Source organism: Acinonyx jubatus, chromosome E4, assembly GCF_027475565.1.
Source record: "Acinonyx jubatus isolate Ajub_Pintada_27869175 chromosome E4, VMU_Ajub_asm_v1.0, whole genome shotgun sequence".
Lineage (NCBI taxonomy): Eukaryota > Metazoa > Chordata > Mammalia > Carnivora > Felidae > Acinonyx > Acinonyx jubatus.
The window spans coordinates 27,435,214-27,461,241 of record NC_069395.1 but is presented as its reverse complement, the minus strand read 5'-3'; the positions used below and the strand labels follow the sequence as shown (position 1 = coordinate 27,461,241).

At 47.3% G+C, this 26,028-nt stretch overlaps 2 protein-coding genes and 1 long non-coding RNA gene across 3 annotated transcripts; 1 reads left to right on the top strand and 2 right to left on the bottom strand.

Moving 5' to 3' along the window:
• LOC106972801 (tubulin alpha-8 chain) lies at positions 1-7,536 on the bottom strand. The gene is given in 6 exon segments (XM_015069843.3): positions 1-395; positions 2,043-2,723; positions 4,212-4,360; positions 5,454-5,676; positions 7,320-7,499; positions 7,501-7,536. Coding segments are annotated over 6 exon segments (1,548 nt in total). The 5' UTR covers positions 7,522-7,536; the 3' UTR covers positions 1-101.
• LOC128313132 (uncharacterized) lies at positions 7,485-20,870 on the top strand. Its single transcript, XR_008293393.1, has 3 exons — positions 7,485-7,866; positions 18,170-18,566; positions 20,710-20,870. It is a non-coding gene; the product is annotated as an uncharacterized LOC128313132 (long non-coding RNA).
• RABIF (RAB interacting factor) lies at positions 15,772-25,635 on the bottom strand. Its single transcript, XM_027074750.2, has 3 exons — positions 24,994-25,635; positions 24,596-24,788; positions 15,772-18,361 (listed from the first exon to the last, which is right to left on the bottom strand). Exons 1-3 carry the CDS (start codon positions 25,062-25,064, stop codon positions 18,116-18,118), a joined length of 510 nt encoding a protein of 169 aa, XP_026930551.2. The 5' UTR covers positions 25,065-25,635; the 3' UTR covers positions 15,772-18,115.
• Positions 25,636-26,028: the final 393 nt, after the last annotated feature.

Below are 26,028 nucleotides of genomic sequence, written 5' to 3'. Positions count from 1 at the left end.
TCACTTGAGACATTGATTGTATTTGTAGGGGGTTAGGGAAACAGTGGAACGAGAGACACAAAACCGGGGAGAGAGCCCAGGTGTTGCAGGTGCCGCGACCCCTAGAACTCCTCACTCTCGTCCTCGCCGTCCATAGACTCTGTTCCCACTTCTTCATAATCCTTCTCCAGGGCAGCCAGGTCTTCTCGGGCCTCAGAGAACTCTCCTTCCTCCATGCCCTCGCCCACGTACCAGTGCACAAATGCCCGTTTGGCATACATCAGGTCAAACTTGTGGTCGAGGCGGGCCCAGGCCTCGGCGATGGCCGTGGTGTTGCTCAGCATGCAGACTGCCCGCTGCACCTTGGCCAGGTCTCCCCCGGGCACCACGGTGGGCGGCTGGTAGTTAATGCCAACCTAAGAAGAGACAGCAAGTAGTGTAAGCCCTGGGTTCTGTGTTCCCTGGAAGGGGTTCCCATAACTGGGAAAGGGGCCGGTCAACCGGCGTGTGACATTTGCCAGGCTGCAAGAAGCACAGGGACAACGGAACAAGTTAACTACCACCAGAAAACAAATCCAGAATGTGGGACTTTCAAGATGGTAAGACTAGTCCCTTCAAAGTCACCATCAAGAAAAAGGGTGGATGTTTTACATTAAAAGATTTAAGAGATGGGGGTGCCTGTGTGGCTCAATTGGTTAAGCGTCCAACTTCGGTTCAGGTCGTGATCTCACAGTTCGTGAGTTCGAGCCCTGCGTCGGGCTCAGTGCTGACAGCTCAGAGCCTGGAGCACGCTTCAGATTCTGTGTTTCCCTTTCTCTCTGCCCCTTCCCTGCTTGTGCTCTGTCTCTCTCTCTCTCAAAAATAAACATAAAAAAAAAAAAAGACTTAAGAGACAAATATAATGCCTAATCCTTGATTATACCCTGACTTTGAAACACTGACTATCGAGCACATTTGTGGAAATTGGGAAAGTTTGAATACTGACTAGGTATTCTTACTTAGAAGTGTTATTAATTTTGTTAGACACAAAACAAACTTGTGTGTAATACCTATGAGTTTATATGGATCAGCAAAGCAAAAATAAAGGAAACCTAGCAGAGTCAGATGTTGAATCTAGGTAGTGGGTATATGGTTAACTAATCTCTCCACTTTCCTATAGTTTAGAAAATAGTTTAAAAAAATAGAAAACCTTGGGAAAATCTACTTTAGACATTGCTCTATTCAGAACGTATAAATACATTCCATATTCAGTGTTTGGGAAAAAAAAAAAAAAAAGGTCAGCTTCCCCCTTAATGCCTCTAATGAGAGCAAGCGTACTATTTCCTGAAGGCGGTCTACTCTTCCTCTGAGTAGCTAAAGCTTTCCTAATATGGAGCTGGGAGAATCCGCCTCCCAGACTTCCTACCCCTGGTTTCTAGTTCTGAGCTATAGGACAGCTCTTCAAAACTAGCAAGCAGCTATTATCTTTATGACCAGGAGTCCCTGCCTCGCCTCCAGTTGTGGTCACGTCTGCAACAGTGCAAGGAAGCTGTGTGTTTTTCTTAAATGCCTCAGCTGCCCCCTTTAATCTTTCTAAGCGCACACTGGAACAAAACCCATAAAACTTAAAACTAGGTCATATGCCCAGTACCCTCTGGGAATGTAGACTGACGAAAGAACGGGGCATATAAACAGATTCTTCCTCATTACTCCTAAAGAGATTGCATTCAAAGACTTCTGACCCCCGTCTTGCCCATTATCTGAATGGCAGGCTTTTCTGCGCTTCCAAAAGCACTCCCTTCCGAGGAGACGGATTCTGGGGGTATGTCCCTGGCACATGTGAACGACCCTGACCTGACTGGCAAACCTAGGGAGTGCCTATCTGCCAGGCTAAGAGACACGAAACCTACTTTTCCCTTTGTAAGGGCAAGCTTTCAAGTCAAATAAAAAAGTCGTGATTTGCCCGATTCTCCCCATCCCTAGCACTTCTGTTTCCATGCTCTGGGGCTCTCTAGGAACCTCCCCTCTAGCAGGTACGAAGGCAGCATGCGAATCCCTCCTCCCCCGCTTCATTCCCGGCTTGCCTTGAAACCCGTGGGACACCAGTCCACAAACTGGATGGTGCGCTTGGTCTTGATCGTGGCAATAGCGGCGTTCACATCCTTGGGCACCACTTCTCCACGGTAGAGCATGCAGCAGGCCATGTATTTGCCGTGGCGAGGGTCACACTTGACCATCTGATTGGAGGGTTCAAAGCAGGCGTTGGTGATCTCTGCCACGGACAGCTGCTCGTGGTAGGCCTTCTCGGCTGAGACAATGGGGGAGTAGGTCACCAGGGGAAAGTGGATGCGGGGGTAGGGCACCAGGTTGGTCTGGAACTCTGTGAGGTCCACGTTGAGGGCACCATCAAAGCGCAGGGAAGCAGTGATGGAGGACACAATCTGGCCGATGAGCCGGTTGAGGTTGGTGTAGGTGGGGCGCTCGATGTCCAGGTTGCGGCGGCAGATGTCATAGATGGCCTCGTTGTCCACCATGAAGGCACAGTCTGAGTGCTCCAGGGTAGTGTGCGTGGTTAAAATAGAGTTGTAGGGTTCTACAACCGCTGTGGACACTTGGGGGGCGGGGTAGATGGCAAATTCCAACTTGGACTTCTTGCCATAGTCAACAGAAAGCCGCTCCATCAACAGGGAGGTGAAGCCTGAGCCAGTGCCACCCCCAAAGCTATGGAAGATCAGGAACCCCTGAAGCCCGGTGCACTGGTCTGTCTAGGGTAGGAGAGAACACTGTTAGGGTACAGACGGCCTATCACCCGCCCCCCCCCCCCGCCTTCTGACAACGCTCTTCTGTCTGCAAGGCTACTGTGATGCAACTACAACAGTATTCACTTCTATATTTAGAAGGAAAAAAAAAAACTTTGAAGCATAACTTGTACTGAAGTGAATACATTTTATTGCATGTACAGTGAATGGCTTGACAAGTGTGTATACCTATATTACCAAACTAATCAAGATATAGAAATTTCCATGACTCCAGAAAGTTCTCTCATGCTCTTTTGCTTTGCCTCTGTAGAGGTGAGAAGAGAATACCTACAAGGGGTTTGGAGTTCTAGGGGACAGATGACCCAGAAGGACACTGCTGTGTGCATGTGGTGGCAAGTGAGGGGAGGGGGGAGGGGAGGGTCAGGTGGGACATAGGACTTGTAGTCGGAGAGCTGGGCCCTCTCAGCTCAGTAGCTCTGCCACCTGGCTGCAGGAGAGTGGGAGTTGGGGGCAGGCAGTGGTGGTATCCTGTTGAACATATAGGTTCCCAGGCCCCTCACTTCCGAGTGGAACCCGGGAACCTGTAGGTTTAACAAGTACACACGGTAACTTCTGATATAGCTGGGCCTTGGACTAGAAGAGCATCAATCTATACCGGACACGTGCGTATCATAGTATAAAAAACTCTCCATTTATTTGCAATATATACGTCTATCAACTCATTACGTAGTACACCTGAAACTAATGCTATGCCAATTACCTCTCAATAAAAATACATTAAAAGCAGGCTTTATGCAAACTGGTAACAAAAAACACCCCCCCACCCCAGAAAAACCCTTCAAGAAAATCCTAAGCCTAGGGGGTACTTTGCGTTAGAAAGCATGGAATCCATTCCTCAAGTCAATGGAAGTCCTCAGTCTCGACTAGGGAGCAGCAGAGAGTATGTCTGAACAATCCCTCTAGAGGACCGGTGCCAAAGTGCTGGCTCCTAGTTGGCCTCACTCCTGGTTCTCAGTGCCTCAGGCAAGGGATGAGGTAAACTGGGAAGCAGTTAAAAACTAACCAGTAAGCAGGAGTCTCTCCCAGACATAAAAGTACTGTTTAGGAATCTAAGAACAAGCCGGGCTGCCAAGGCAGCTTCCTCCTACCTGCTGGGGCTAGAGAGGGATCAAAGCTCAAAGAAGGCTTGGATTGGACAATTAGACCTGGCATAGCGAGGCACCAGCAGGCCGGAAGCCTGAGTCCAAAGACTCAGGGTAGAACAGGTTATTCGGGCTGCCAGCCCTAGATCCACACCCAGGACACACAGCTCCCCCTAGGGGAAGCCAAGGAGACAGACAAGCGGAAGGAGCCGTAAGGACAAGTGGGGTTCCTGTCAGAGCCTCAGGCCTGTGGTTTCCGTTTCTTCCGCACACGGCAGGCCTCCCAGGCCAGGAAGGGAGGGTAAAGACACATTGATCTCCTGCAGGTGCCAAGGGCACCTGGTCCGCTCACCAGTTTTCGGATTCGCTCCAGCACAAGATCGATGATCTCCTTCCCCACAGTGTAGTGGCCTCGGGCATAGTTGTTGGCAGCATCCTCCTTGCCAGATATCAGCTGCTCAGGGTGGAAGAGCTGCCTATAAATGCCAGTTCTTACCCCATCTTGAGGGGAAGAAAGAGGGCAAAGGTGAGAGATGCTGGTCTCATCCCCCACAAGGACACAGGCGCTAGGACCTAGGCTGCTAAGCTCCCCTGGGTGTAACCGCAAGACGGAGCATGAACAGCAAATAGCCTTCCAGAGACCCACTTGCAAAGTCCTTACCTGGGCCTGTGAGGGGGTAGGTCAGGGGCGCCTTTAAGAGTCCCTGCCCTCAGAGCCACTTGCACTTGCTGAGGAATCAGAGGATGTCTAAGAGAATCTCACCCTTTTTTTTTTTTTAAAGATTTATTTATCTTGAGAGAGAGCATGCAGAGGGGCAGAGAGAGAGAGAGGGAGAGAGAGAATCCCAAGCAGGCTCTGTGCTGTCAGCATAGAGCCCCGCGGAGAGGCGGGGAATGGACAGGAGATCATGACCTGAGCCGAAATCAAGAGTGAGACGCTTAACCGACTGAGTCACCCTGGCGCCCCTCATTTGACTTTTGCTTGGGATAAGAACATAGACTAATGCAGAAAACCCAGTCCACAGTTTACCATCTACAAAGATGTCTTTAGAAAGATGGGGGGAGGGGGAAAGTTTTCAGGAATAGGAAACTGAGGAGATCCAGATGCAGAAAGGAAGCAGCAGAGAACCCCCTGGGAGCCAGCAACAGCCAAGTTCACATAGGTCCACATGCTATTAAGGGGCCCGGTTCAGTTAAAGTTTAGCAGGGGGCCATTAAGAATGTTCTCAGTGCCCAGTTCCTTAGGCAATATTATCCTCAAGAGTCTGTGGGTAGGAGAAAGGAAGTTTAAAGTTTCTGCTTTCATATCCACACTTTTCTGCAGTCTTCATTCCGGGTCTGGCCCCTGACTCAAACATCTGGCAGTCTCCGGGCAGAGAGGATTGACTGATATCCCCTCTCAGCACAGGAAGCCCCCAGGACCCCTCCTGAAGTCAGAGTCTAGACAAAAGCAACAGACTTCAGTGTTGTTCTTGGCAGGGCATCGCCTGCATTTCAAGAGCTTTTCCCCCTAAGCAGAGCTCCCCACAGACTTTGGGGCTCGCAAAAAAAAACGTGGGCCAGAGGAGGGGAACCCCCCACAGCACCCACTCACCTATGACAGCAGGCTCCAGGTCCACAAAGACAGCCCGGGGCACGTGCTTGCCAGCCCCTGTCTCACTGAAGAAGGTGTTGAAGGAGTCATCACCGCTGCCCAGTGCCTTGTCGCTGGGCATGGTGCCATTGGGCTGGATGTTGTGCTCCAGGCAGTAGAGCTCCCAGCAGGCATTGCCCATCTGCACCCCGGCCTGGCCCACATGGATGGAGATACACTCGCGCTGTTGGGGGAAGCAGAGTAGTGATGTGAATGGAGGAGGGAGGGTGTGGGGTGGGGCTTGAAAAGGCCCTGGAAGCACCCTTTTATCTTTCCTCCCTGGAGCCTGAGGCCTGGTCTGAAACCCAAAAGACTAGGTTCCCTTTCCAGACCTCCCCACACCGAGAGCCAAACTACCTCATTTTCTTTTCATTTTCTGAGGGCTTGAGAACAAAGGCAGCTAAGCCTAGGTCTTCAGGGGCAGGAACTAGAAAAAACTGATGCCAAGCAGCCAAATCCCACTGCCTAGTGCCCTGTGTGCCTGCTGGGGTGGCACAGGAAGGCCAGAGTCTCACACACCAAGATGGGCCCCCCCAGGAGCCTCTAGCACTGGACCCCTAGGAGGAGGGGTCTCCCCGGTGGGGACTCTGGGTCCTCCACACCCTGAAGGTGCTGAAGAGTATCAGGTCTGTTGTGGATTAACTGAGGAAGTGGCTCTGGAGTTACAGCCAATTTGAAATTTTACCCAGAAACTCCCCTTTTGGGGGGCTGTACCCCGACTCTGGACACTTGTCCTTGCCCACTGCAGTACAGAGTCCATCCAGAGAAGTACTGCTCAACAGTCACGAAGGAGGCAGCTCACCCCACCTTTCAGCCCTCCTGAGATAACTCCTGCAAGGGACAGACTCTCCTGTCTTCTGGTCCTTCACCCCCAACCCTGAGTCTAGAGGATCTGTCTGAAAGGGCCACACGTTTCCCAGACGCGGAGGGGGTCTTCTAAGACAGTCGGCAATAGTGTGGCAATTTCACCAGTTGTCCTGCAAGACGGCCTCAGGGCCTTTATACGGCCCGGAACACAGGCGGGGATCAAGATTCCTGTGAGGCCCTGGGGCCTGTGTTCACACCCCGAGCTATTAGATGTAACTGAGGGACTTCAGGGGCTTGGGCACCAGAAGCTCAGCAAAGGATTTTCCTCCTTAGGCACCAGAAGCTCACAGACACCCCCGGACAGGTCTGGGCCAAGGTCTGACTTCTGGCCGGAGTTGGGCCGCGCAAGACAAAGGCATTCAGGGAACAGTTCAGAACTGGAGAAACCTGCTGGAGTTTGCAGGTCCGCCCAGGTCCGGCCTCCAGCGCGGGAGTGTGACTTCACAGGTGGGCGGGGACTGCAGCTGGGGGCGGGCGCCTCTTTGTCCCGGGCCGCAGCGGGAGAAACCCGGGTGGGTCCAGGTTCCTGACTCCGCAGCGCGCTGCACCGCGGCGCCGGGGTTGGGGGCCCCAGGCTGAGCTCAGCGCGGGACGAGCCCCGCCCGCGCCCCGCCAACCCCGTGCCCCGGCGCCGCCTCTCTCCGGTCCGCTGCTGGAGCGCGCACTTTTCCAGCTCGCATCCGCCTCTCCCGGGGAAGGGGGCGCAGAAAAGCAGCGCTTGGAAGCCGCGGGCGTCCCGGGCTTTCCGCAGAGCCCCCACACCGTGGTCACCGTGAACCCCCGCCAAACTCTCCGAGAAGCCCCGCGCAGCCCCTCACACCCTGGGCTGCTTGGCGCCCCGGCCTCCCCTCTTTGCCGCACAGCCGGCCCCTACCGGGGACCCCCGGGCACCCCCAGCACGCTCTCCCGTGCAGTATCCCCTCACCGTGCACTCCGCGAGTGCCCCCAGCTCCCTCTCACCATGGTCGTTCCCGACAGGTGACGTTTGCGGAGGGTCGTTGACTGCGGACGCGCTACGAGTCTCCAGCAACACCACGAATCCCGGTGCGGGGCGGCTAGTGGGGGGCTTATATATCCCCGCCGAGCTGCCGGCCATGCCTCCCAGCGGCGCTCCCATTGGGCCGCGGCAGGACAGGGCCCCCGATCCCTGCTCGTCTTTCATTGGGTCTTGTTCTCACCGGGGCCCGCCCCCCTCTCCGTTATTGGGCGGGAGCTTATGAAATATCCCCGCCGCAGCCGGTCATTGGGCAGTTTGTAAAACCAAAGGGAGGGAAATCCTCGGTCGTCCGAGTCCTCCAGGTCTGCTCGACCCTCTTTTTCTCTATGGGGCGTGTGCTGGATCTGAGACGTTGGAGCTCTGGAGCAATACCCTTATTCCGCTGTTGCCTCAGGTCTTTACACGGGGAACAGGGCGGACCTAGTTCGAAAAGTGCATAAACCTCGGACGGTGGCGCAGACTTGAGCTCAGCAACCGCTAGAGAAGGAAAGATGCTGTGATGAGAACCAGGTACGGGGAGGCTCTGAGGCGGGAGGAAATGCGGCTAGGGTGGGGGAGGGTGGGCCAGACAGGTGTGGGAGAGAACATTCCAGGCGCAGGTAATTGAAGTTTACTTCCCTTTGTGGCCAGCGCTCCAGGTCAGGTGACTCAGATTACCAAGAGAGCAACGGGTCCAGGCTGGCTAAAGCAGATTGAGGAGGACTCGTGGGGGGAACATGGCAAAGCAAGGTGGGGCCTTGAATGTTACTCTGAAGAGTTTGCGCATAATTCCCCTGGCTATGGGGCACCCTTGAGGATTATTGATCAGAGGGGTGATGTGATAAGCAGTATTTTAGGCAACACATAGATGTTACTGGTGTATTTCTTTTTTTCCTGGTGGTGGTTTCATATGTTTCCCTGCTAAGGGGCATACACACAGTTTTTCCTCTCCCAAGCTGTTTCCTGCCTGTCTGAGATGGACGTTTTACTTCTAAATACCTGAGCAGAACAAATTAATCCATTTCCTAGTTTGGGAGGATTAACTGGCATTCGGTTTTATCAAGTGACTGGACTCCCCATAATGATTACCCTTAGTATTTGTTCAGCACATTCCAGAGGAACCCGAAGCATCTATCATCTCCTATTCTCATCTCCCACTGGAAAAGTGACTGCACCCAGATTATGCCAGTCAGACCAGGGGACTCGAATTGTTGCTTTAGGAAAATCTGTAGCTGTAATGACTTTCTGTTGCTAGAACCCAGAAAGACCCAAAGTTACTGTGTCACTCACCAGTGTGACATCAGATCAGCCGCCCCCTGGATTCCTGCACCTGTTTTTTCCACAAGACTCTGGACATGTCATTCCGTATCCTGAAATATTTTGAAACTAAATGCTTGTTTAGGTGGCTTGGTGGTTTAAATCCTGGGTGCAAAGGTTAACTTCAAACTCTGAAGAGTGTTCTTTGATCTCAACCCTTGTGTTTTATGAGGCTGCCAGCTTTAAAGTGGATGTCTCTGGTCAAGGGATACGGTGAGTGTGGGTGAACATTCAAATAAGTACTTTGAAAATCCTTGTATATACAAAGCTAAGGCATGATTATTCATTGTCACTGCCCCAAGCAAAACAAGTCAAATGTTATATCCCACTGAATGTGGGCATATCAGTGATGAAAATGAAGCTATCTGGGCATAAACTCAAAAAAGTGATAAACTCAATACCATCTCTTCCTTGCCTTGCTCTACTAGGAATTCATTTCACCAGCTGGTCTTGTCTGCCAGTGAAAAATGCCCTTGGGCGCACCTGGGTGTCTCAGTCGGTTGGGTGTCTGACTTCAGCTCAGGTCATGATCTCATGGTTCGTGGGTTCGAGCTCCGGGTCTGGCTCTGTGCTGACAGCTCAGAGCCTGCACCCTGCTTCAGATTCTGTCTCCGGCTCTCTCTGCCCCTCCCCCACTTATGCTCTGTCTCTAAAATAAATAAACATTAAAAATAAATAAATAAATAAATAAATGTCCTTGGAGGGGCACCTGGATGGCTCAGTCAATTAAGTGTCTGACTCTTGATTTCCGCTCAGGTCATGATCTCATGGTCACGTGACTGAGCCCTGAGTCAGGTTCCTCGCTGAGCATGGAGCCTGCTTGCTCTCTCTCCCTCTCTCTGCCCCGCCCCCCATCGCATGGTCTCTTGCTCTAAATAAATAAACACTGTTTTAAATGTCCATTTCTTTACTGAATAAAGTGGACTCTAACCCAAATATAAATATATTTGAAACAGTGATCCTCAGCGTTAATTGTGGAAATCACACAAACCAACGTTTCCTGGCAATATGCTTCTTTACAGCGCACAAATTAAAATTGGTCTTTTATAAGGTATTTGAATTTCTTTCATTTTAAATTTCTTTTTTTTTTTTTAATTTATTTTTGAGAGAGAGACAGAGATGGAGAGCGAATGGGGGAGGAGCAAAGAGAGAGAGAGGGAGACACAGAATCTGAAGCAGGCTCCAGGCTTTGAGCTGTCAGCACAGAGCCCGATGCAAGGCTCGAACCCACAAACCGTGAGATCATGACGGGAGCTGAAGTCAGAAGCTTAACCGACTGAGCCACCCAGGCGCCCCTGAATTTATTTCTATTATCTAGACGGCTGCAAAGTTTAGATTCTTTTTCTAATTTCTTTGTCATCCTTTTCTCTGTGTCCCCCTGCTGATCTCAACTTTAGTGCCATTGCAGACACACCATTTTCACACAGTTCTTCAGGGATTTAAGATATTCTAACGTTTGGAGGGAAAGGCTATGGTCGCTTCTAGGTTTCAAGCCATCTAAAGATGCTTGATAAGCCTGCATCTTTTCCCTATATGTACTCCCTCTGCCCTACCACGTAGAATCAAATGACAGTGAATTAAAAGGACAACTGCCGTCTGTCTGTGCAAGGGAGGGGCCGACAAGATGGAGAGGCTTTGTGGGAGCAAGAATGTCCTGTTCATGCAGTGGTGAAATCAGGGTAGACAGGAAGACACTAGGGCCATTCATTCTTGGGCTAGTGCCAATACTGTACAGGCAGTACCTGGCTTTCAAATGACTGAATTACTTAACAATTGATGGTCATGCTAGCAAAGTTGCTGAGGTTGGGTGCCTCCATGAGCTCAGTTTTTCCTCCCTGTTATCTTGAAATTTACCTCCTCTTTGACTGGGGCAACAGCTCCCTAGGATGCAACCTCCATTTCCACCCAATCCCTATTTCACATCTTATACCAGAAGCCATCCAGGACAAAGTGGGGAAGGGATAATGTATAAACCTACAGGAGTTGAGCACTCTCCCCTCACCTCCTTAGGACCATAAGTGTTCCTAGCCCGCATTGTCTCCTCACTGTTCCCCCGGGTCATGGCTCATCCTGGCCCCCAACCTGAAAAAAAAGACTGTCTGGGGTCACCAGGTCTGGAATTTGGAGCACCCCGATCTAATCATAGCAGAGGACTTGTTCATGACATCCCAAATTAGAACTGCTTATTGAAATACTATGCTTTGGGTATGCATAGTTTTGTGTCACAGGCTACAAACTACTCATCATGGATAACATTGTTTCTTTTTAAAAATTTTTAAATTTTATTATTTTTTATTTGAGAGAGAGAGCATGAGCTGCATGAGAGGGGCAGAGGGGGAGAATATCTTATACAGTCTCCATGCTCAACACGGAGCCCAATGCGGGCCTCGATCTCATGACTCTGGGGTCATGACTGGAGCTGAAATCAAGAGTTGGAAGGTCAAACTCAAGAAGCTCAAGCTCAACCGACTGGGCCTCCCCCAGGTGCCTGGATGACATTGTTTCTATATGAGGCAAAGTGAATTCTAAGTTTGAATAGATTTGAAGTGAATTTGGTGGACCCTAACCACTTAACCTTAAATTCTGACATTAAAAAAAAAATGTTTTCTTAACGTTTATTTATTTTTTGAGAGACAGAGACAGAGCATGAGCTGGGGACAGAGAGAGGGGGAGTCACAGATTCCGAAGCAAGCTCCAGGCTCCGAGCTTTCAGCACAGAGCCCGACGCGGGGCTCGAACTCATGAACCATGAGATCATGACCTGAGCCGAAGTCGGCCGCCTAACTGACTGAGCCACCCAGGTGCCCCATTAAATCCTGACATTTAGACACATATTCCAGGAATTTAATTCTCTAACCACTCTTGTGGTTAGAAAAGGATGACAAAAAATTAGAAAAAGAATCTAAACTTTGCAGCCGTCTAGATAATAGAAATAAATCCAAATACCTTACAAGAGAACCAATTTTATTTTTATTTTTATTTTTTTAATTTTTATTTTTTTTTAACGTTTATTTATTTTTGAGACAGAGAGAGACAGAGCATGAACGGGGGAGGGTCAGAGAGAGGGAGACACAGAATCTGAAACAGGCTCCAGGCTCTGAGCGGTCAGCACAGAGCCCGACGCGGGGCTCGAACTCACGGACCGCGAGAGATCATGACCTGAGCCGAAGTCGGCCGCTTAACCGACTGAGCCACCCAGGCGCCCCCAAGAGAACCAATTTTAATTTGTGCGCGGGAAAGAAGCATATTGCCGAGAAAGGTTGGTTTGTGTAATTTCCACAAATAACACTGAAGATCACTATTTCAAATATATTTATATTTGGGTTAGAGTCCACTGTATTCAGTAAAGAAACCTTGGTCACAATGGACAGATTGGCACTACTGAAGTTAACACCTTTATTGTCTTACTCCATGCAGACTTAGACGAGGTCATGACCACGTAGATGTACTTACTCTGTACACGATCCTGTATCACATGTGTTTTCACGGTCTTTGTCAAAAAGCTTTGGAAAAAAAGTGCAGCACCTAATTTGTAATCCGCTGTTATTCACTGCATCAGAAATATAATTCACTCTAATCCCTCCATTAAAAAACATCTGCATGAACCACTTTAAATTAGTCCCGCTAAAATGATATAGCATTTAGTGGAGTTTATTTTAAATTTCCTTAACAAGCATTCATCAAACTATTAAAATGTGGCAGACATGGGGCCAGGCACCGAGGGTAGAATAGTAAATAGGATATTCCTGGTCCCTACACTTCTAGAATTTATCTTCCTTAGAGGTAAGTAGAGTCAAGGGTTTCAGTATTACATGTGTATAGATCTAGGAGGTAACAGAAAAGATGCCATCCCATTCTGAAGGGAAGAACTAATGTTTAGGAAAGTAAGGGTTGGATGGGATCAGTTAGTTCCAATCTTTCAGAAGCTTTTTTGTTATGAGAATACAGCATATATTCAGAAAAGCTCACAAAAGATGCATAGCTTACGAGTTCATCACATAGCCACTGTCCAGGTTAAAAGGAGATAGAGCATTTCCAACATTGCAGGAGCCCTCCCCACACCACCCTGTAAGTCATCATCCCTGCCTTGGTCACAAATCAAGTAGCCACACGCACGGGTCTGTTTCTGAGCCTTTTTGTTCCACCAGCCTGTTTGTTCATTCTTGTGACAAATAGAGGTCTATCCAGTAGAGAATTTCTCCCATTCTGTTTTTCTCTGTGACTGTCTTGGCTAGCCTCAGTCCTCTGCATTTTCATGTCACATTTAGAATCAGTTTGTTGAATTTCATGAAATGAAATTCGTTAGGATTTTATTAAACTTACACATCAGTTTGGAGAAAAGTTGGCATCTTTACAAAATTAGTCAATACTTGGCAATCTTTTTTCTTTTGATTATTATTACTTTTTCATCTTTATTTATTTTTGAGAGAGAGAGAGAGAGAGAGAGAGAGAGAGAGAGAAAGCGCGCACAGGGGAGGAACAGAGAGAGAGGGAGACATGGAATCCAAAGCAGTCTCCAGGCTCTGAGCTGTCAGCACAGAGCCCGACGCAGGACTCGAACCCATGAACTGAGAGATCATGACCTGAGCCAAAGTCGGACGTTTGACTGAGCCACCCAGGTGCCCCTGGTAATCTTTTCTCTTAAAAGACTGGTTAATATTTTAGGCTTTGTGGGATAAGAAGTAAAATTGGAGATATTAGATAGATACTTATACAACCATTTAAAAAGGTAAAAAACATTCTTTTTTTTAAAACAATTTTCTTTAATCTTCATTTATTTTTGAGAGAGAGGGACACAGAGCATGAGTGGGGGAGGGGCAGAGAGAGAGGGAGACACAGACTCCTTAGCAGGCTCCAGGCTCTGAGCTGTCAGCACAGAGCCCGATGTGAGGCTTGAACTCACGAGCTGTGAGATCATGACCTGAGCTGAAGTCAGCCACTTAACCCACTGAGCCACCCAGGTGCCCCGAAACCATTCTTAGGTGGCAGACTCCTGACTCTCTATAAATCAGATGCTGTCTTGAGTGGACTTGGCCTGTGGGCTATAGTTTTCTGGCCCCTGTAAGTTTGTTTCCTTTTAGTATCTCTCAGTAATGTTGTATAACTGTGTTTAGGTCTTGCAGATCTGTTAGAAATATTCCGGGGTGCCTGGGTAGCTCAGTCAGTTAAGCATCCAACTTCGGCTCAGGGCATGATTTCGTGGTTCATGGGTTCGAGCCCCGCGTCGGGCTATGTGCTAACAGCCCAGCATGGATCCTGCTTTGGATTCTGTGTCTCCCTCTCTCTCTGCCCCTCCCTGCTCATGCCGTCTCTCTCAAAAATAAATAAATGTTGAAAAACAACAACAAATTATTCCTAGCTCCCAGTTTTCTAGTTCTCTCTTCAGCTGTGCATAATCTGCTGCTAAAAACTTCCACTGAATTCTTAATTTTGGTTATTGGATTTTTAAAAATTCTACAATTCATATTTTTTCACATGCCCAGGTATCTGTTGAAATTCCTCAAACTGGTTTATCTCCTCGAACAGAGTAAGCAATTATTTTATAGTGTTTGGTGGCTCCACTGTCTGCAGCCTCTGTGGGCCACTTTCCATGGTCTCTTATTTCACTGGTTTTCTTAATATCTTGACTCATATGCTTGGTTACATTTTATTGTGTTCAAGATATTGTATTAGCAAAATTACTTGTAGAAACAAGTTGAAGTTTAGGATGATGGTATTTTCCTCCAGAGAGTGTTTTTGTTTGCTTATGCCAAGGGTGTGGGGAAACTACCACTTTGGGATCAACTTAATCTAATGTCAAGGATGGAGACCATTGGAAACCAAGCTGCAGTCCAGAGAGAGCCTTTCAATTTCCTCCTTCTGGTTCACTCCTATTCCTGGGGTGCAAAGGACTGAGGACCTCAACTCAAACTGAGGAACACTGACCAGGTCTACCACTCTTTGACCGGCACAGACCCCTACTTCCAAAAGCCGGTCACAATCACCCATCAGCCTCTGAAGTGCCCCCTTCACATTTGGCAAATGCCCCCAAGAGAGCGCTGGCCCTTAACACCAAGCCCTCCTTCCAGGGTCACCTTCTTCTCAGTGGTCCTAGCCCAGTAATCCTTCAAACAAATGTTCTTTGATGCATTTGGTTAGAGAGAGAGAGAGAGAGAGAGAGAGAGAAAACGAGCGAAGGAGAGGGGCAGAGGGAGAGAGAATGAGTGAGGGAGAAGGGCAGAGAGGGAAGAAGGGAGGGAGAGAGGGAGAGAGGGAGGGAGAGGGAGGGAGGGAGAATCTCAAGCAGGCTCCATGTTCAGTGCAGAGCCCAACACGGGACTCAATCCCGTGACCCTGGGATCATGACCTGAGCTGAAATCAAGAGTCGGTCACTCAACCAACTGAGCCACCCAGGCGCCCTGACTTTGGATGCTTTAAATATTTTGTCCAGCCTTTCTAACTGCCCTCGGTGGGATAGTGAGTCTAAATTACCTACCCACCAGGGGCACCTGGGTGGCTCAGTCATAAGTGTCTGACTTGGTTTCAGTTCAGGTCACAATCTCACAGTTGCGTGGGTTGGAGCCCTGCATCGGGCTCTGCGTTGACAGCACAGAGTCTCCTCGGGAGGGATTCTCTCTGCCCCTCTCCCACTTGCTCTCTCTCAAAATAAATAAATAAATAAACTTAAAAAAATGTACCTGTCCACCATTATCGGGAACAAAAGTCCTCATTAGTTATATGTTAGAGGCACTTGAGTAGCCACATACGTGGCATGGGAACAATATGTAAAATGCCAGTACGCCACTGTCCAACTCTTTTGTTAGAAAAGAATTTTGTAGAAACAATTAGGCCTTGGAAAAATCCTTTGCTCTAACAGGAACTGCAGGTGTCTAAACTCCTAGCAGCAAGCATGGGTTACTTCCATCTACCTATGACAAAGCGGTTAACGGATTTCCCAAGTCTTCACTGAGAGCCTATTATGTGTGAGGGACCAAAGAGATGACATTCCCATTTTATAGCAGACACTAAGTGATCAATTAATTAGTTGACAGACCTCACAATAAAGCCTGAGGTTCAGTTTTCAGCTCTCCTCTGCTTTTTCAGATTGTGTATTCTTTCCAAGGACATACAGGAATCTAATTTCTACTGTTTAAATGCCTTTATTCCTTTCAAATTATACCGAAAAGGCAGAATAACAATTTGATATTTTTGGCTACTGTGGTAACGTTTGACAATTTTCTAAAAAAAAAAAAAAATACAAATGATCAGTATCTAAAAATTTCATTAAAAATACAAGAAATGCAAATGAAAACATGAGATACTACTTTTTCTATTAAAGTGGCAAAATATCTTTTTCATAATACCCCGTGTTAGGAAGGTTTCAGAGAAATGAGTGCTCTTTTACACTGCTGGAGGGGGGTGAATTACAGCTGTTTCTGAAGAGTATGGGTCAACAGACCAAATCCTTGAAAACATGCATACCTTGCAATTCTACTTCTAATAATGTATGCCAAGGGAATAATTACAAATGTGTATACAGATTTAACTTTAAAGTTGTATGTTGTATCACACCGTTTATAAGAAACTGGAGACAATCTAATAGGGGATTGTTTAAATAGATTACAGAAATGACAATGGAACACTAAAAACAAGGGTGGCCATGGACGGTTATCTGTTAAAATGGGAAGTCAGTATTTTGTTAAATGGAAAAGGCAAGTTATAAAAGAGCACAGTATGATCTCATATCTGTTTTTAAAAACCATACATGTTTATATATACATATAGAAAAACACTGAGGATATATACCACATTACCATAGGCAATCTCTGGATGGTGGAAAATAGGAGTGATTAAAAAAATCTTTATACCCATTTTTGTATTTATCTGCAACAAATGTGTACTATTTCTGTGATGAAAAAAGGAAAGAAAAGTGAAAGCCTAATTTAAAAAACTGCCTTGCTTAGGTTTTGGCTTGTGGCAGGAGGGGCGACATGCCCCCAGAGGCATCTACCTGGTTTTGTTCCTTCGGACCTGAGTGGGTACTTCTCACAGTTGTTTTTCTGCACATGCCGTAATCATGGACCTTTGACTGTCTAGAAAACTGTTCTCTCATTTTCAACTAGATCTCACCGAGGCTATGACTGGGGAAGGAAGCCACCTTTCTAGAGGAGTAGGTTGGTTGCAAAACCATGCCCAAGGCCCACACTTTAGTTGGGGAGCCCTTAGAAAAGTTCTGGGGAGAAAGAAGGCGGAAGCAAGCAGAAAACAGATACAGAAGGATGGGCTCTAAACTGGAAGGTTTCCGTTTAATCCTTATGTCAATTCTAGGGTCTCCTCCATCTTCCAGGTAGGGCTGATGGGAGGATACCTGAGATCTGCTCATAGAGACTCCTTCTAAAGTTGAGTCACTTCAGAAGAGAGAGGACAGAACTGACAATTATATTGAAGATTTAAACAAGTCTGCTAACATTGAACTGTTAGAGCAACGCTACAGCTATAGAAATAGTGGCATGTGGATGGAAAGTTTGTTCTGGGTCGGTACAGACATTCCAAATGAACCAAAACTCTGTGAGGACCATGCTTAGTAGGTTCGGTAAATGATGACACTACCCATTAGATAGATGGATTCCTTTGCTAAGAACAAAGGAAAAGTTACTTGTCCAAATAAGGCAAACCTCTAAAGTCATGTATAATATGGCAAAGGCCTGTCCCTCCTATATCCCACATCCTCCACTGTGATTCTAAGCCAGGGCTGAGTTTTCCTTGGGGTGGCTGCCAGATAGGGTTGAAAATCTGATTCTCAACTCACAGGCTAATATAAAGAGAAACCATATCAAGATTTGAGGGGAAGAGGGGCCATATTCATCTTCACAATAAAAAGTCACTGAGCCTAGAGGCTCAGCTGTCAAACATGGTTACTAGAGGGGTGTCCAAAGTAATGTGTTTCTGATTAGTAGTTTAAATACTAATGTCTGTAAATGCTACACTTTTAAAAAGAATAAATTACTGTAGATACAGTTAGCCATACAACCAAGTCACTCTCAGACACTTGTATGCTTTCTTGAATGAGAGAGAAAACGGTGGAGTTTCAGCTATCAGCACGGGCATCAGCTGCCATGTGTCATCTTGGACAAGGGGATGAATGCTGCTGTTACAGAACACGAAACAAGGGAGCTCAGGGTCAGAGAGCCCGGGGCAGGATGCCAGGGATGAGAGCACATTTGTGGACGTGTTCCAGTGTCCTGCAACTGGGGGAAAAGAAACGTTAGGAGATGTTGGGATGCAGGATGAGTGATGCATGAGGCATGCACTTGAGGCTTTAAGGAAGCAGGATTAGCCCTCTGTTCAACCGGACATGTTGATACTCATAATTTACATTAGTACCGAGAAGGCGGCAGCAGGGCAATTACATCAGGTTAAATGCCAGTTCTTGAGGGGAGGAGCCTTTAGAGCTGGGGGTGGAGCTGAGTCTCCCTCCCCTCAGTTACTCATGGGAAACCCGTTCCAAGGCCACATAGAAACTGTTCTTGTCATCTAGGCAATGCCAGCCAATTGGTCCGATTTCACAGTCTGCGCACACCAGAAACTTGATGTTGCCCACGTCCTTGGTGAAGCCCACGTTCTCAAAGATGAACATGTCATCAACCAGCCAGTGCTCCTGGAGAAGCTCGCCATCAGGATTGCTGCCATCAGCCAGTGCTGGTTTCTTTCTCATGGAGGGAAGGAAAAGCTGCAGTGGAAAAGAACACAAAGAATGCAAGAGCTGACTGGCCAGTCACGTCATCACCCCCATTCCACTCACACATTACACTGCTCCCTAGCACTTTCTCGGAATGAAAACAAAATGAGGAGCCCGATCATTGATGGATGAGGATGCTGGGCGGCTCCTCTGTTGCCTCTAGTCTGTGCCCTGATTCTTACGAGATGTTAAAGAGGTAATATGCTGTTTCCAACTGGCTTCACTGCTATCTTTTCCATGGTCCATAAGGCCCTGCCTGTTCCTAATCTCCCTCCAGCCACACTGGCCTTGCCTTCTTCAAACAGGGTAAGTGTGCTCTGCCCTCAGATCCTGGCAAGGCCGGTTCCTTCATGATATTCAGCTCAAATGTAACCTCTTCGGGAGGTCTTCTCTAACCAACCAATCTGAATTAGCTTCCCATACTGCCCACTATGTTTTATTTTATACTTTTTAAAGTTTACTCAACTATTTTGAGAGAGAGATCAAGTGGGAGAGGGCGGGAGAAAACAGAGAATCTCAAGCAGGCTCCACACTGTCAGCATGGAGACCAACGCGGGGCTTGAACTCACGAAGCGTGAGATGATGACCTAAGCTGAAACCAAGAGCTGGTCGCTTAACCAACGGAGCCACCCAAGCGTCCCTATGTTTTTTTATATGGCTTTACTGAGGTATAGTTGACACATATACTGCACAATACTTAAAGTATACAATTTGATACATTTTGGCCCAGGCATATACCGATAAATCATTACCAGCAAGATACCAAGCATATTCATCACCCCCAAAGTCTCCTTATGCCACTACCTCTTTATTTTCTACTTACCATTCTCTGAACTTAATGTATTGGCTTATTTACCATGGGTCTCCCTCCACTAAAATGTAAGCCCCAGGAAAGGAAGGAGCTTACCTTCCTGTTCACTACTATATCCCCAGTGCCTAGAGTAATAACTGGCATAGAGCAGGAACTCAAATATTTTCAAAAGAATAAATACAGGATACCTGGCTTTGCTCTATTCCATCACTGTAAGGTATGTGCTGGATTTATCTTACAAAAGAACATTAACAAGGAAAATCTAGTTCTAGAATTCGGAATAGCATCCCAAGGATCCTTGTACCCACAAATCAACATGCCTTCCCAATCACTATGAGAAAGCCTCTGGCACACGCGCGTGTAAGTACACACACACACACCCTTTAATTTCTTCCATATGGTTAGTTCACACACCTTTAGCAGCCCCACAGTACTGCAAGATACATACAGCAAAGCCCGTTACTCCTCTGCTCTCATCGTAATGGCTACTGCCAATACACTTATTTTCCACCCTATGAAACACTTTTCAGTTTTTACTTTATTATGACTATGAAAATATTTGCTACAAAGCCAAGTAGTAGTCTATGGCTGTTTCTTTCTCATAAGTTTTTTCTTCATAGGTAACAATTTACTTTTTTTTTCCCTCTTGCATTAACTTTCAACGTACCTACTATAATTTTTTTTTAAATTTAAATCCAAGTTTGTTAACATATAGTGTATTAATGGTTTCAGGAATAGAATCTAGTGATTTATCACTTATACATAAAACCAAGTGCTCATCCCAGCAAGTGCATTCCTTAATACCCATTGCCCATTTAGCCCATCCCCCCCCCACCTGACACCCCACCAGCAACCCTCAGTTGTTCTCTGTATTTAAGAGTCTCTTATGGTTTGTCTCCCTGTTTTTATCTTTTCACTTCCCTTCCCCCATGTTCATCTGTTTTGTTTCTTAAATTCCACACATGTGTGAAATCATATATTTGTCTTTCTCTGACTGATTTATCTCGCTTAGCATAATGCATTCTAGTTCCATCTACATTGTTGCAAATGGCAAGATTTCATTCTTTTTGATTGCTGAGTAATACACACACACACACACACACACACACACACACACACCCCACATATTCTTTATCCATTTGCCAGTCAATGGACATCTGGGATCTTTCCATACTTTGGCTATTGTGATAGTGCTGCTATAAACATTGGGGTGCAAGTGCCCCTTTGAATCAGCATTTTTGTATCCATTGAATAAATGCCTAGTAGTGCAATTGCTGGGTGATAGGGTAGTTCTATTTTTAATTTTTGGAGAAACCTCCATACTGTTTTCCAGACTGGCTGCACCAGTTTACATTCCCACCAGCAGTGTAAAAGGGTTCCTCTTTCTCTGCACCCATGATATGTTTCTAATGCAACCCCAAACTAATAGCATAGGATGGCCTCAGTGAGCTAGTCTGGCATTAGCAATCAAAATAAAAGCAAAAAAAAAAAAAAAAAAATTATTTTTTGATGTTTTTTTTTTAAGTAGGATTCATGACCAAGCGTGGAGCCCAATGTGAGGCTTGAACTCATGACCCTGAAATCAAGACCTCAGCTGAGATACAGTTGGATGCTTAACTGACTGAGCTGACCCAGGCCCTTCCCCCTGCACCATTTTTTTTAATTAAAAAAACAAAACAAAAACAAAAACAAACCCTAACTGGACTGACATTATTCCAAAATAAAAGGGAAATGCTTCGGTAGGGATGAGGAAGCCTCTCCTTGAATGCTAGTTAGGGAATCACAAGAGATGCTACTGTGTATTAAATACCCCAGAGTGGGGCGCCTGGGTGGCTTGGTCGGTTAAGTGTCTGACTTCGGCTCAGGTCATGATCTCACAGTCTGTGAGTTCGAGCCCCGCATCGGGCTCTGTGCTGACAGCTCAGAGCCTGGAGCCTGCTTCAGGTTCTGTGTCTCCCTCTCTCTCTGACCCTCCCCTGTTCATGGTCTGTCTCTCTCTGTCTCAAAAATAAATAAACGTTAAAAAAAATTTTATAAATACCCCAGAGTTTCTACTTCTGGCCATACTGTAGCCAGTAGGTGTCCCTAATAGGGAGGAGGGAGCACTGATCCAGAGCTTTTTTACTCCCCATCTTCCGAGCACCTGGCTTACTAAAACAGGGGTATCTGTGCACTACCCTGCGCTGTGTCACCTGAGACAGCAGCTGAGGACATCATAAAATAGAACAGTTCCTCCTCCTGTTACACTGTCATTCCAGTCACTCTTTTTGCCCATCTGATGTTTAAATGAACCCCCAAATGCTTTGTTTTACACTAAGTGAAAAACTGGAACAAGCAGAGGCGAAGAGGAATCAAAATTCAGAAACCAGGAAACCTGGATTCCAATCCTAGCGGTATCTTTCTGTGGGCCTAAATTTCCCTAAAAATATTTCTGGGCCACATTGTAGGTGTGAAATCAACATCTTAACTAAATGTAAGGGGAGTGAAATGTTAAGGGGAGAAAAAGACTTGCTAAGCATTAGCCCTTAGGACACATCCAACAAAGGAGAACCAGCTTCCCTCCCACAGTTCCCATTTATAATGCAAAACAGCGCCTCAGCAGTCTTGATTAGTGATTTAAGGGAAATACTAGTAACCGTTCCTTCAAGGGGTCCTACTGGGTCCTGGTCCCTCTCTTTCTCAACATTCCCATTTTTATTGAAATCCCCTAAGTCAGATCCACAAGACTAGACCTACATATATGCACACTGTATGTGTAGGTGTATGGATGTCAACCCATTCACTGCAGTGCCCAGAGCGATTGCAGGGTCAAGTTTTGGAATGTAACATTTAGAATACAATTAGGCTTTCTAGATAGACTACTGAGGTGAAAATCAAGGAATTAATGCCTAATTTGAGGCTGCTAGGTCAGCTGGTTGGGGGACAAAGTTGCCAGTTCCATCCCTGACCAGGTGGGTTAACTACTCCGGACTCCGGGCTGTACCCTAATCCTGGACTGGCTCCTCAGAGATAAGTAGAATACCACAACTCAGTGAGATTCTCAGTGGAACTCCTTTTGCTTTTTCAATAGCTGTTAACAGTACCCTTTATTTTTTTAAGTTTACTTATTTTCTCTGAGAGACAGAGTTCATGTGTGCAAGTGAGTGAGCGGGGGAGGGGCAGAAAGAGAGGGAGAGGAGAACCCTAAGCAGGCTTTGTGCTGCCAGCACAGAGCCCAATGTGGGGCTTGAACCCACAAACTGTGAGGTCATGACCTGAGCCAAAATCGAATGTGAAAGGGAGGGAGAGAGAGAGGCAGAGGGAGGGGGAAAGAGAGAGAGAGCAAGTCAGCAGGGGAGGAGCAGAGAGAGAGAATCTCAGGCAGCCCCACCCCTACCCCCACCCCCCCTTACCCCCCATCAGCACAGAGCCAGATGTGGGGCTCGAACCCACGGACTGCGAGATCACGACCTGAGCGGAAGTCGAATGCCCAACCGACTGAGCCACCAGGCGCCCCTTGTGGTGGTTTTAAAACATGTCCACAAATTATTTGACAATCCTTCCAAGACACAGACTCCATGTCTCTCACCTTGGGTCTGGGCGAGCCACTGTGATGGCCTCAGTGGAATCAAGTGCAGTGGAAGTGACAGGCTAGGTCAGAAAAGGCCATGCCGTTTTGGCTGGTTTCTCTGGGTACACCTGCTCTAGGAGCCTTCAGCTACTATATGAGAATTCCAGCTACTCTGAATACCTCCAGGTACCCTCCAGGCATCACATGGAGAGACCTCGGGGAGAGAGCCACCGAAAGACCAACGTGCCCCCAGAGTCTATTTCAGTGCTCAGGTGTCTGAGTCTTCCCAGGCCACAAGCAGACACGTGACAGTAGAGAGCGTTGCAAATGACCCTTGTGACTGCACATGAAAGACCCCGAATGAGAACTGTCTAGCTAGGCCCAGCCAAGTTGAACTTTGCAGTTCTTCACACATACTGCACTTTCTCTAACAACACTGAGACATCACACTGCTGTCCCCTCCACCTCTGTCCAGCTTCATTATAAATTCCTCTGTCACAGACTTCAGGTAAGATTTCAAGAAGTACCGAGCTAAAGGGTATGAACGTTTTATATGTGAAACCAATTATAGGCCTTTTTAACACATGCTGCACCAACAGTGACATACTAATCCATTCCACCCATGCTAACCCATTATTTACACTGGGCTAATAGCTTTTGTTCACTAATTTACTTAAATCTAAGTATCTATTAAGTTCTTACTTATGGGCACAATCTAAGTGTAAGAGATACAGAAGTGGATAGGATCTAGGACCTCATAGGCCAGTGGTAGAAATGCTAATAATTTCATAAGATCAACTGAGATTATAGATGTGAGTGTGCTTTGCAGTCTTGAGGCCATGATTTCCGTCTTGGTACTGCTGACCTCCTGGGATGGAGAAGTCTGTTGCAGGACCAGGGGACGGGGGTTGCTGCCTAATGCATTTGCAGGATGCTAAGCCGCATCCCTGGCTTCTACCTTACTAGATGCCAGTAGCACCCTGTTATAGACTGTGTTCCTCCCAAATTCTTATGTTGAAACCTAATTCCCAATATGATAGGTCATGAGGACACAGCATACTTTTGGAGACAATTTTGAGTGAGGGTATGCACATGGCTGAAATGAGATTACACTTTGCACTTTCCTGAAGTTATTGTTACACCTCAAGAAAAAGTTTAGTAAAATAAAAAAAAAATGTTTTCAACTTTCCCCCTTTGGGGTGATGGCAGCATGAAGAATATGAAAATATCTAACTTGAAGGAAATAAAAGAGTAAAATAAAAATTAAATCTCCCTTCAAAAATGATTTCAGGACTTGAGCGGTCTGTCCCACTGGAAATCTGATTCGTTGGAGAAACTGCGTTCCACCCAGTACCTTGGTAAAGCGTGTAGGTTACGAGAGTCATCTGTCACATCCCCTACACTAAAGTCGGTTCTGGAGCTCTTTTGGGAGCGGCGAGGAGCCCATCAGAAAGGACACCGGTGAGAGCGGTGTGATGCGGGCCAGGTACACCGGGCGCCATGGGGCCAGTCCGCAGGGTGGAGCTGGAAGGTCTGCCCGTGTCCCGAGGCGCCGGGCCCTAGGAAGCCGGCGCCTTGCCGCAGCCCTGCACCGCACGCGGAGGAGCAGCGTCCAGCGCGCCCCGCGCCCGCGGCGACCGGGTGACCGGCCGGCCCAGACCTAGGGCGGGGCTGGGGCTGGGGGCCGGGGGCCGGGTCCCGGCAGCGCTCCCGCCGCCCAACTCCGGCGGGGGCAGCCTCAGGCGGAGCCCGGACGCGACGAGGGGCGCGGCCTCCGAAAACGCGCGCGGGGTCTGGGACACGAGCCACCTCGGCCCCCTGGGAAAGCGTGCGGGGGTGAACCGCCTCCAACCTGCCTCCCTACCTGTCGGCGGGAGAAGAGAGCGGTCCCTGGCTGCAGCACTCGGGAGCCACAGCGTTGGCACAGCACCGCCTTCCGGTTTCGGCCCTCGGCTGACACTAACTCGTTCAGCGGCTCAGCTGGTTCCATCGCCGCTACCTCCACAGCTTCCTCGGCCACGACCGCGCAGGCGCTGTCTCTGCGGGCTTTTTCGGAACTGCGCGGGCGCGGCTTTCAGAGACGGGGTGGGGAGCGCACGGTCGCTGCCCTCCCCCCCTTCTGCGCATGCGTCCTTCCCCCCTCGCCCGCTCTGGGTTCTACTGCGCAAGCGCCTCATTCATTACTTGAGTGGTTAGGTGTCCGCTGGCTTTGTGACAGGGTCACTTACTGGGACGTGACAAATCCTCTCTCTTCATACTTACCTGGTCTTTGGGCTTCCCTTAAATATTGAGTAAAATCTGGGTAAATAAGCCATTAAAGTTGACCATACCATGTAGTTTGCTGAGATTTGACTTTGGTCTTCTGAATGAACGGGAACATTTCTGGAGGCAATGCGAAGGGAATCTGGGCCAGGCTATATACATCAGCAAGTTTTATCTACATTAGTTACTTCAACAAGAGACTACTTAAAGGGACATGTACCTTTTTGGTGTTGGAAAAAGATGCTTCCAGACTTTAATTGCTGATATCTGTTCAAATCATCGCAACTATTTACTATGTGGCAAATACCGTGTTTAAGTGCTTTAGAAACAAACCTATTGAATCATCACAATTCCCTTATGTGGTTGTCACTGATTACTCCCAGTGCACAACTGAGGAAGGTAAAGATCAGAGGCTAGTTTCCAGGGTCCATAGATCCAGGCCTGGCTCTAAAGCCACTGTCCTTTGTCATTACACTATACTTTTCACTCCATTTGATTGAGCTTTAGATCTCTAGCTTATCAGTTCTAGTGCATTAGGCCATGGATATCCTGAAATGGCAAGGGGAGCAGAATATGAAGGGGAACCAAGTTACTTAAATAGGTAATGTCTAATCTACCCATCATCCCCATCTGCAGGTTTTTCTTCTTCCTCTTTGTCCTTCAGTAATCCAACATTTAGTAATTATGTAATATAACTAAACCCTGAGGATACAATGATAATAGGCACTTCGTATTTGAGAACACAGTCTGAACAGGAAGACATACCCAAAACAAATGACATGTGATAAAGACAACCATGGGAACAAAGTAAATGGAAGCCAGGATTAGGGAATAATTCCATCTGGGGAGTTAGAAAAGGCTTTACCTAGGTGACATTTTAATTAGGCATCAAAATGTGACTAGGATTTTGTCTGAAAAGCAAGACTATGTCAGAAGAACAGTATAATACATGAACAAAGGTGAGAACACATTTAAGAATGGTTAGTAGTCCACTGAGGGACATTACACCCGAGGGAAGAGAAAATAGTGGGGGGG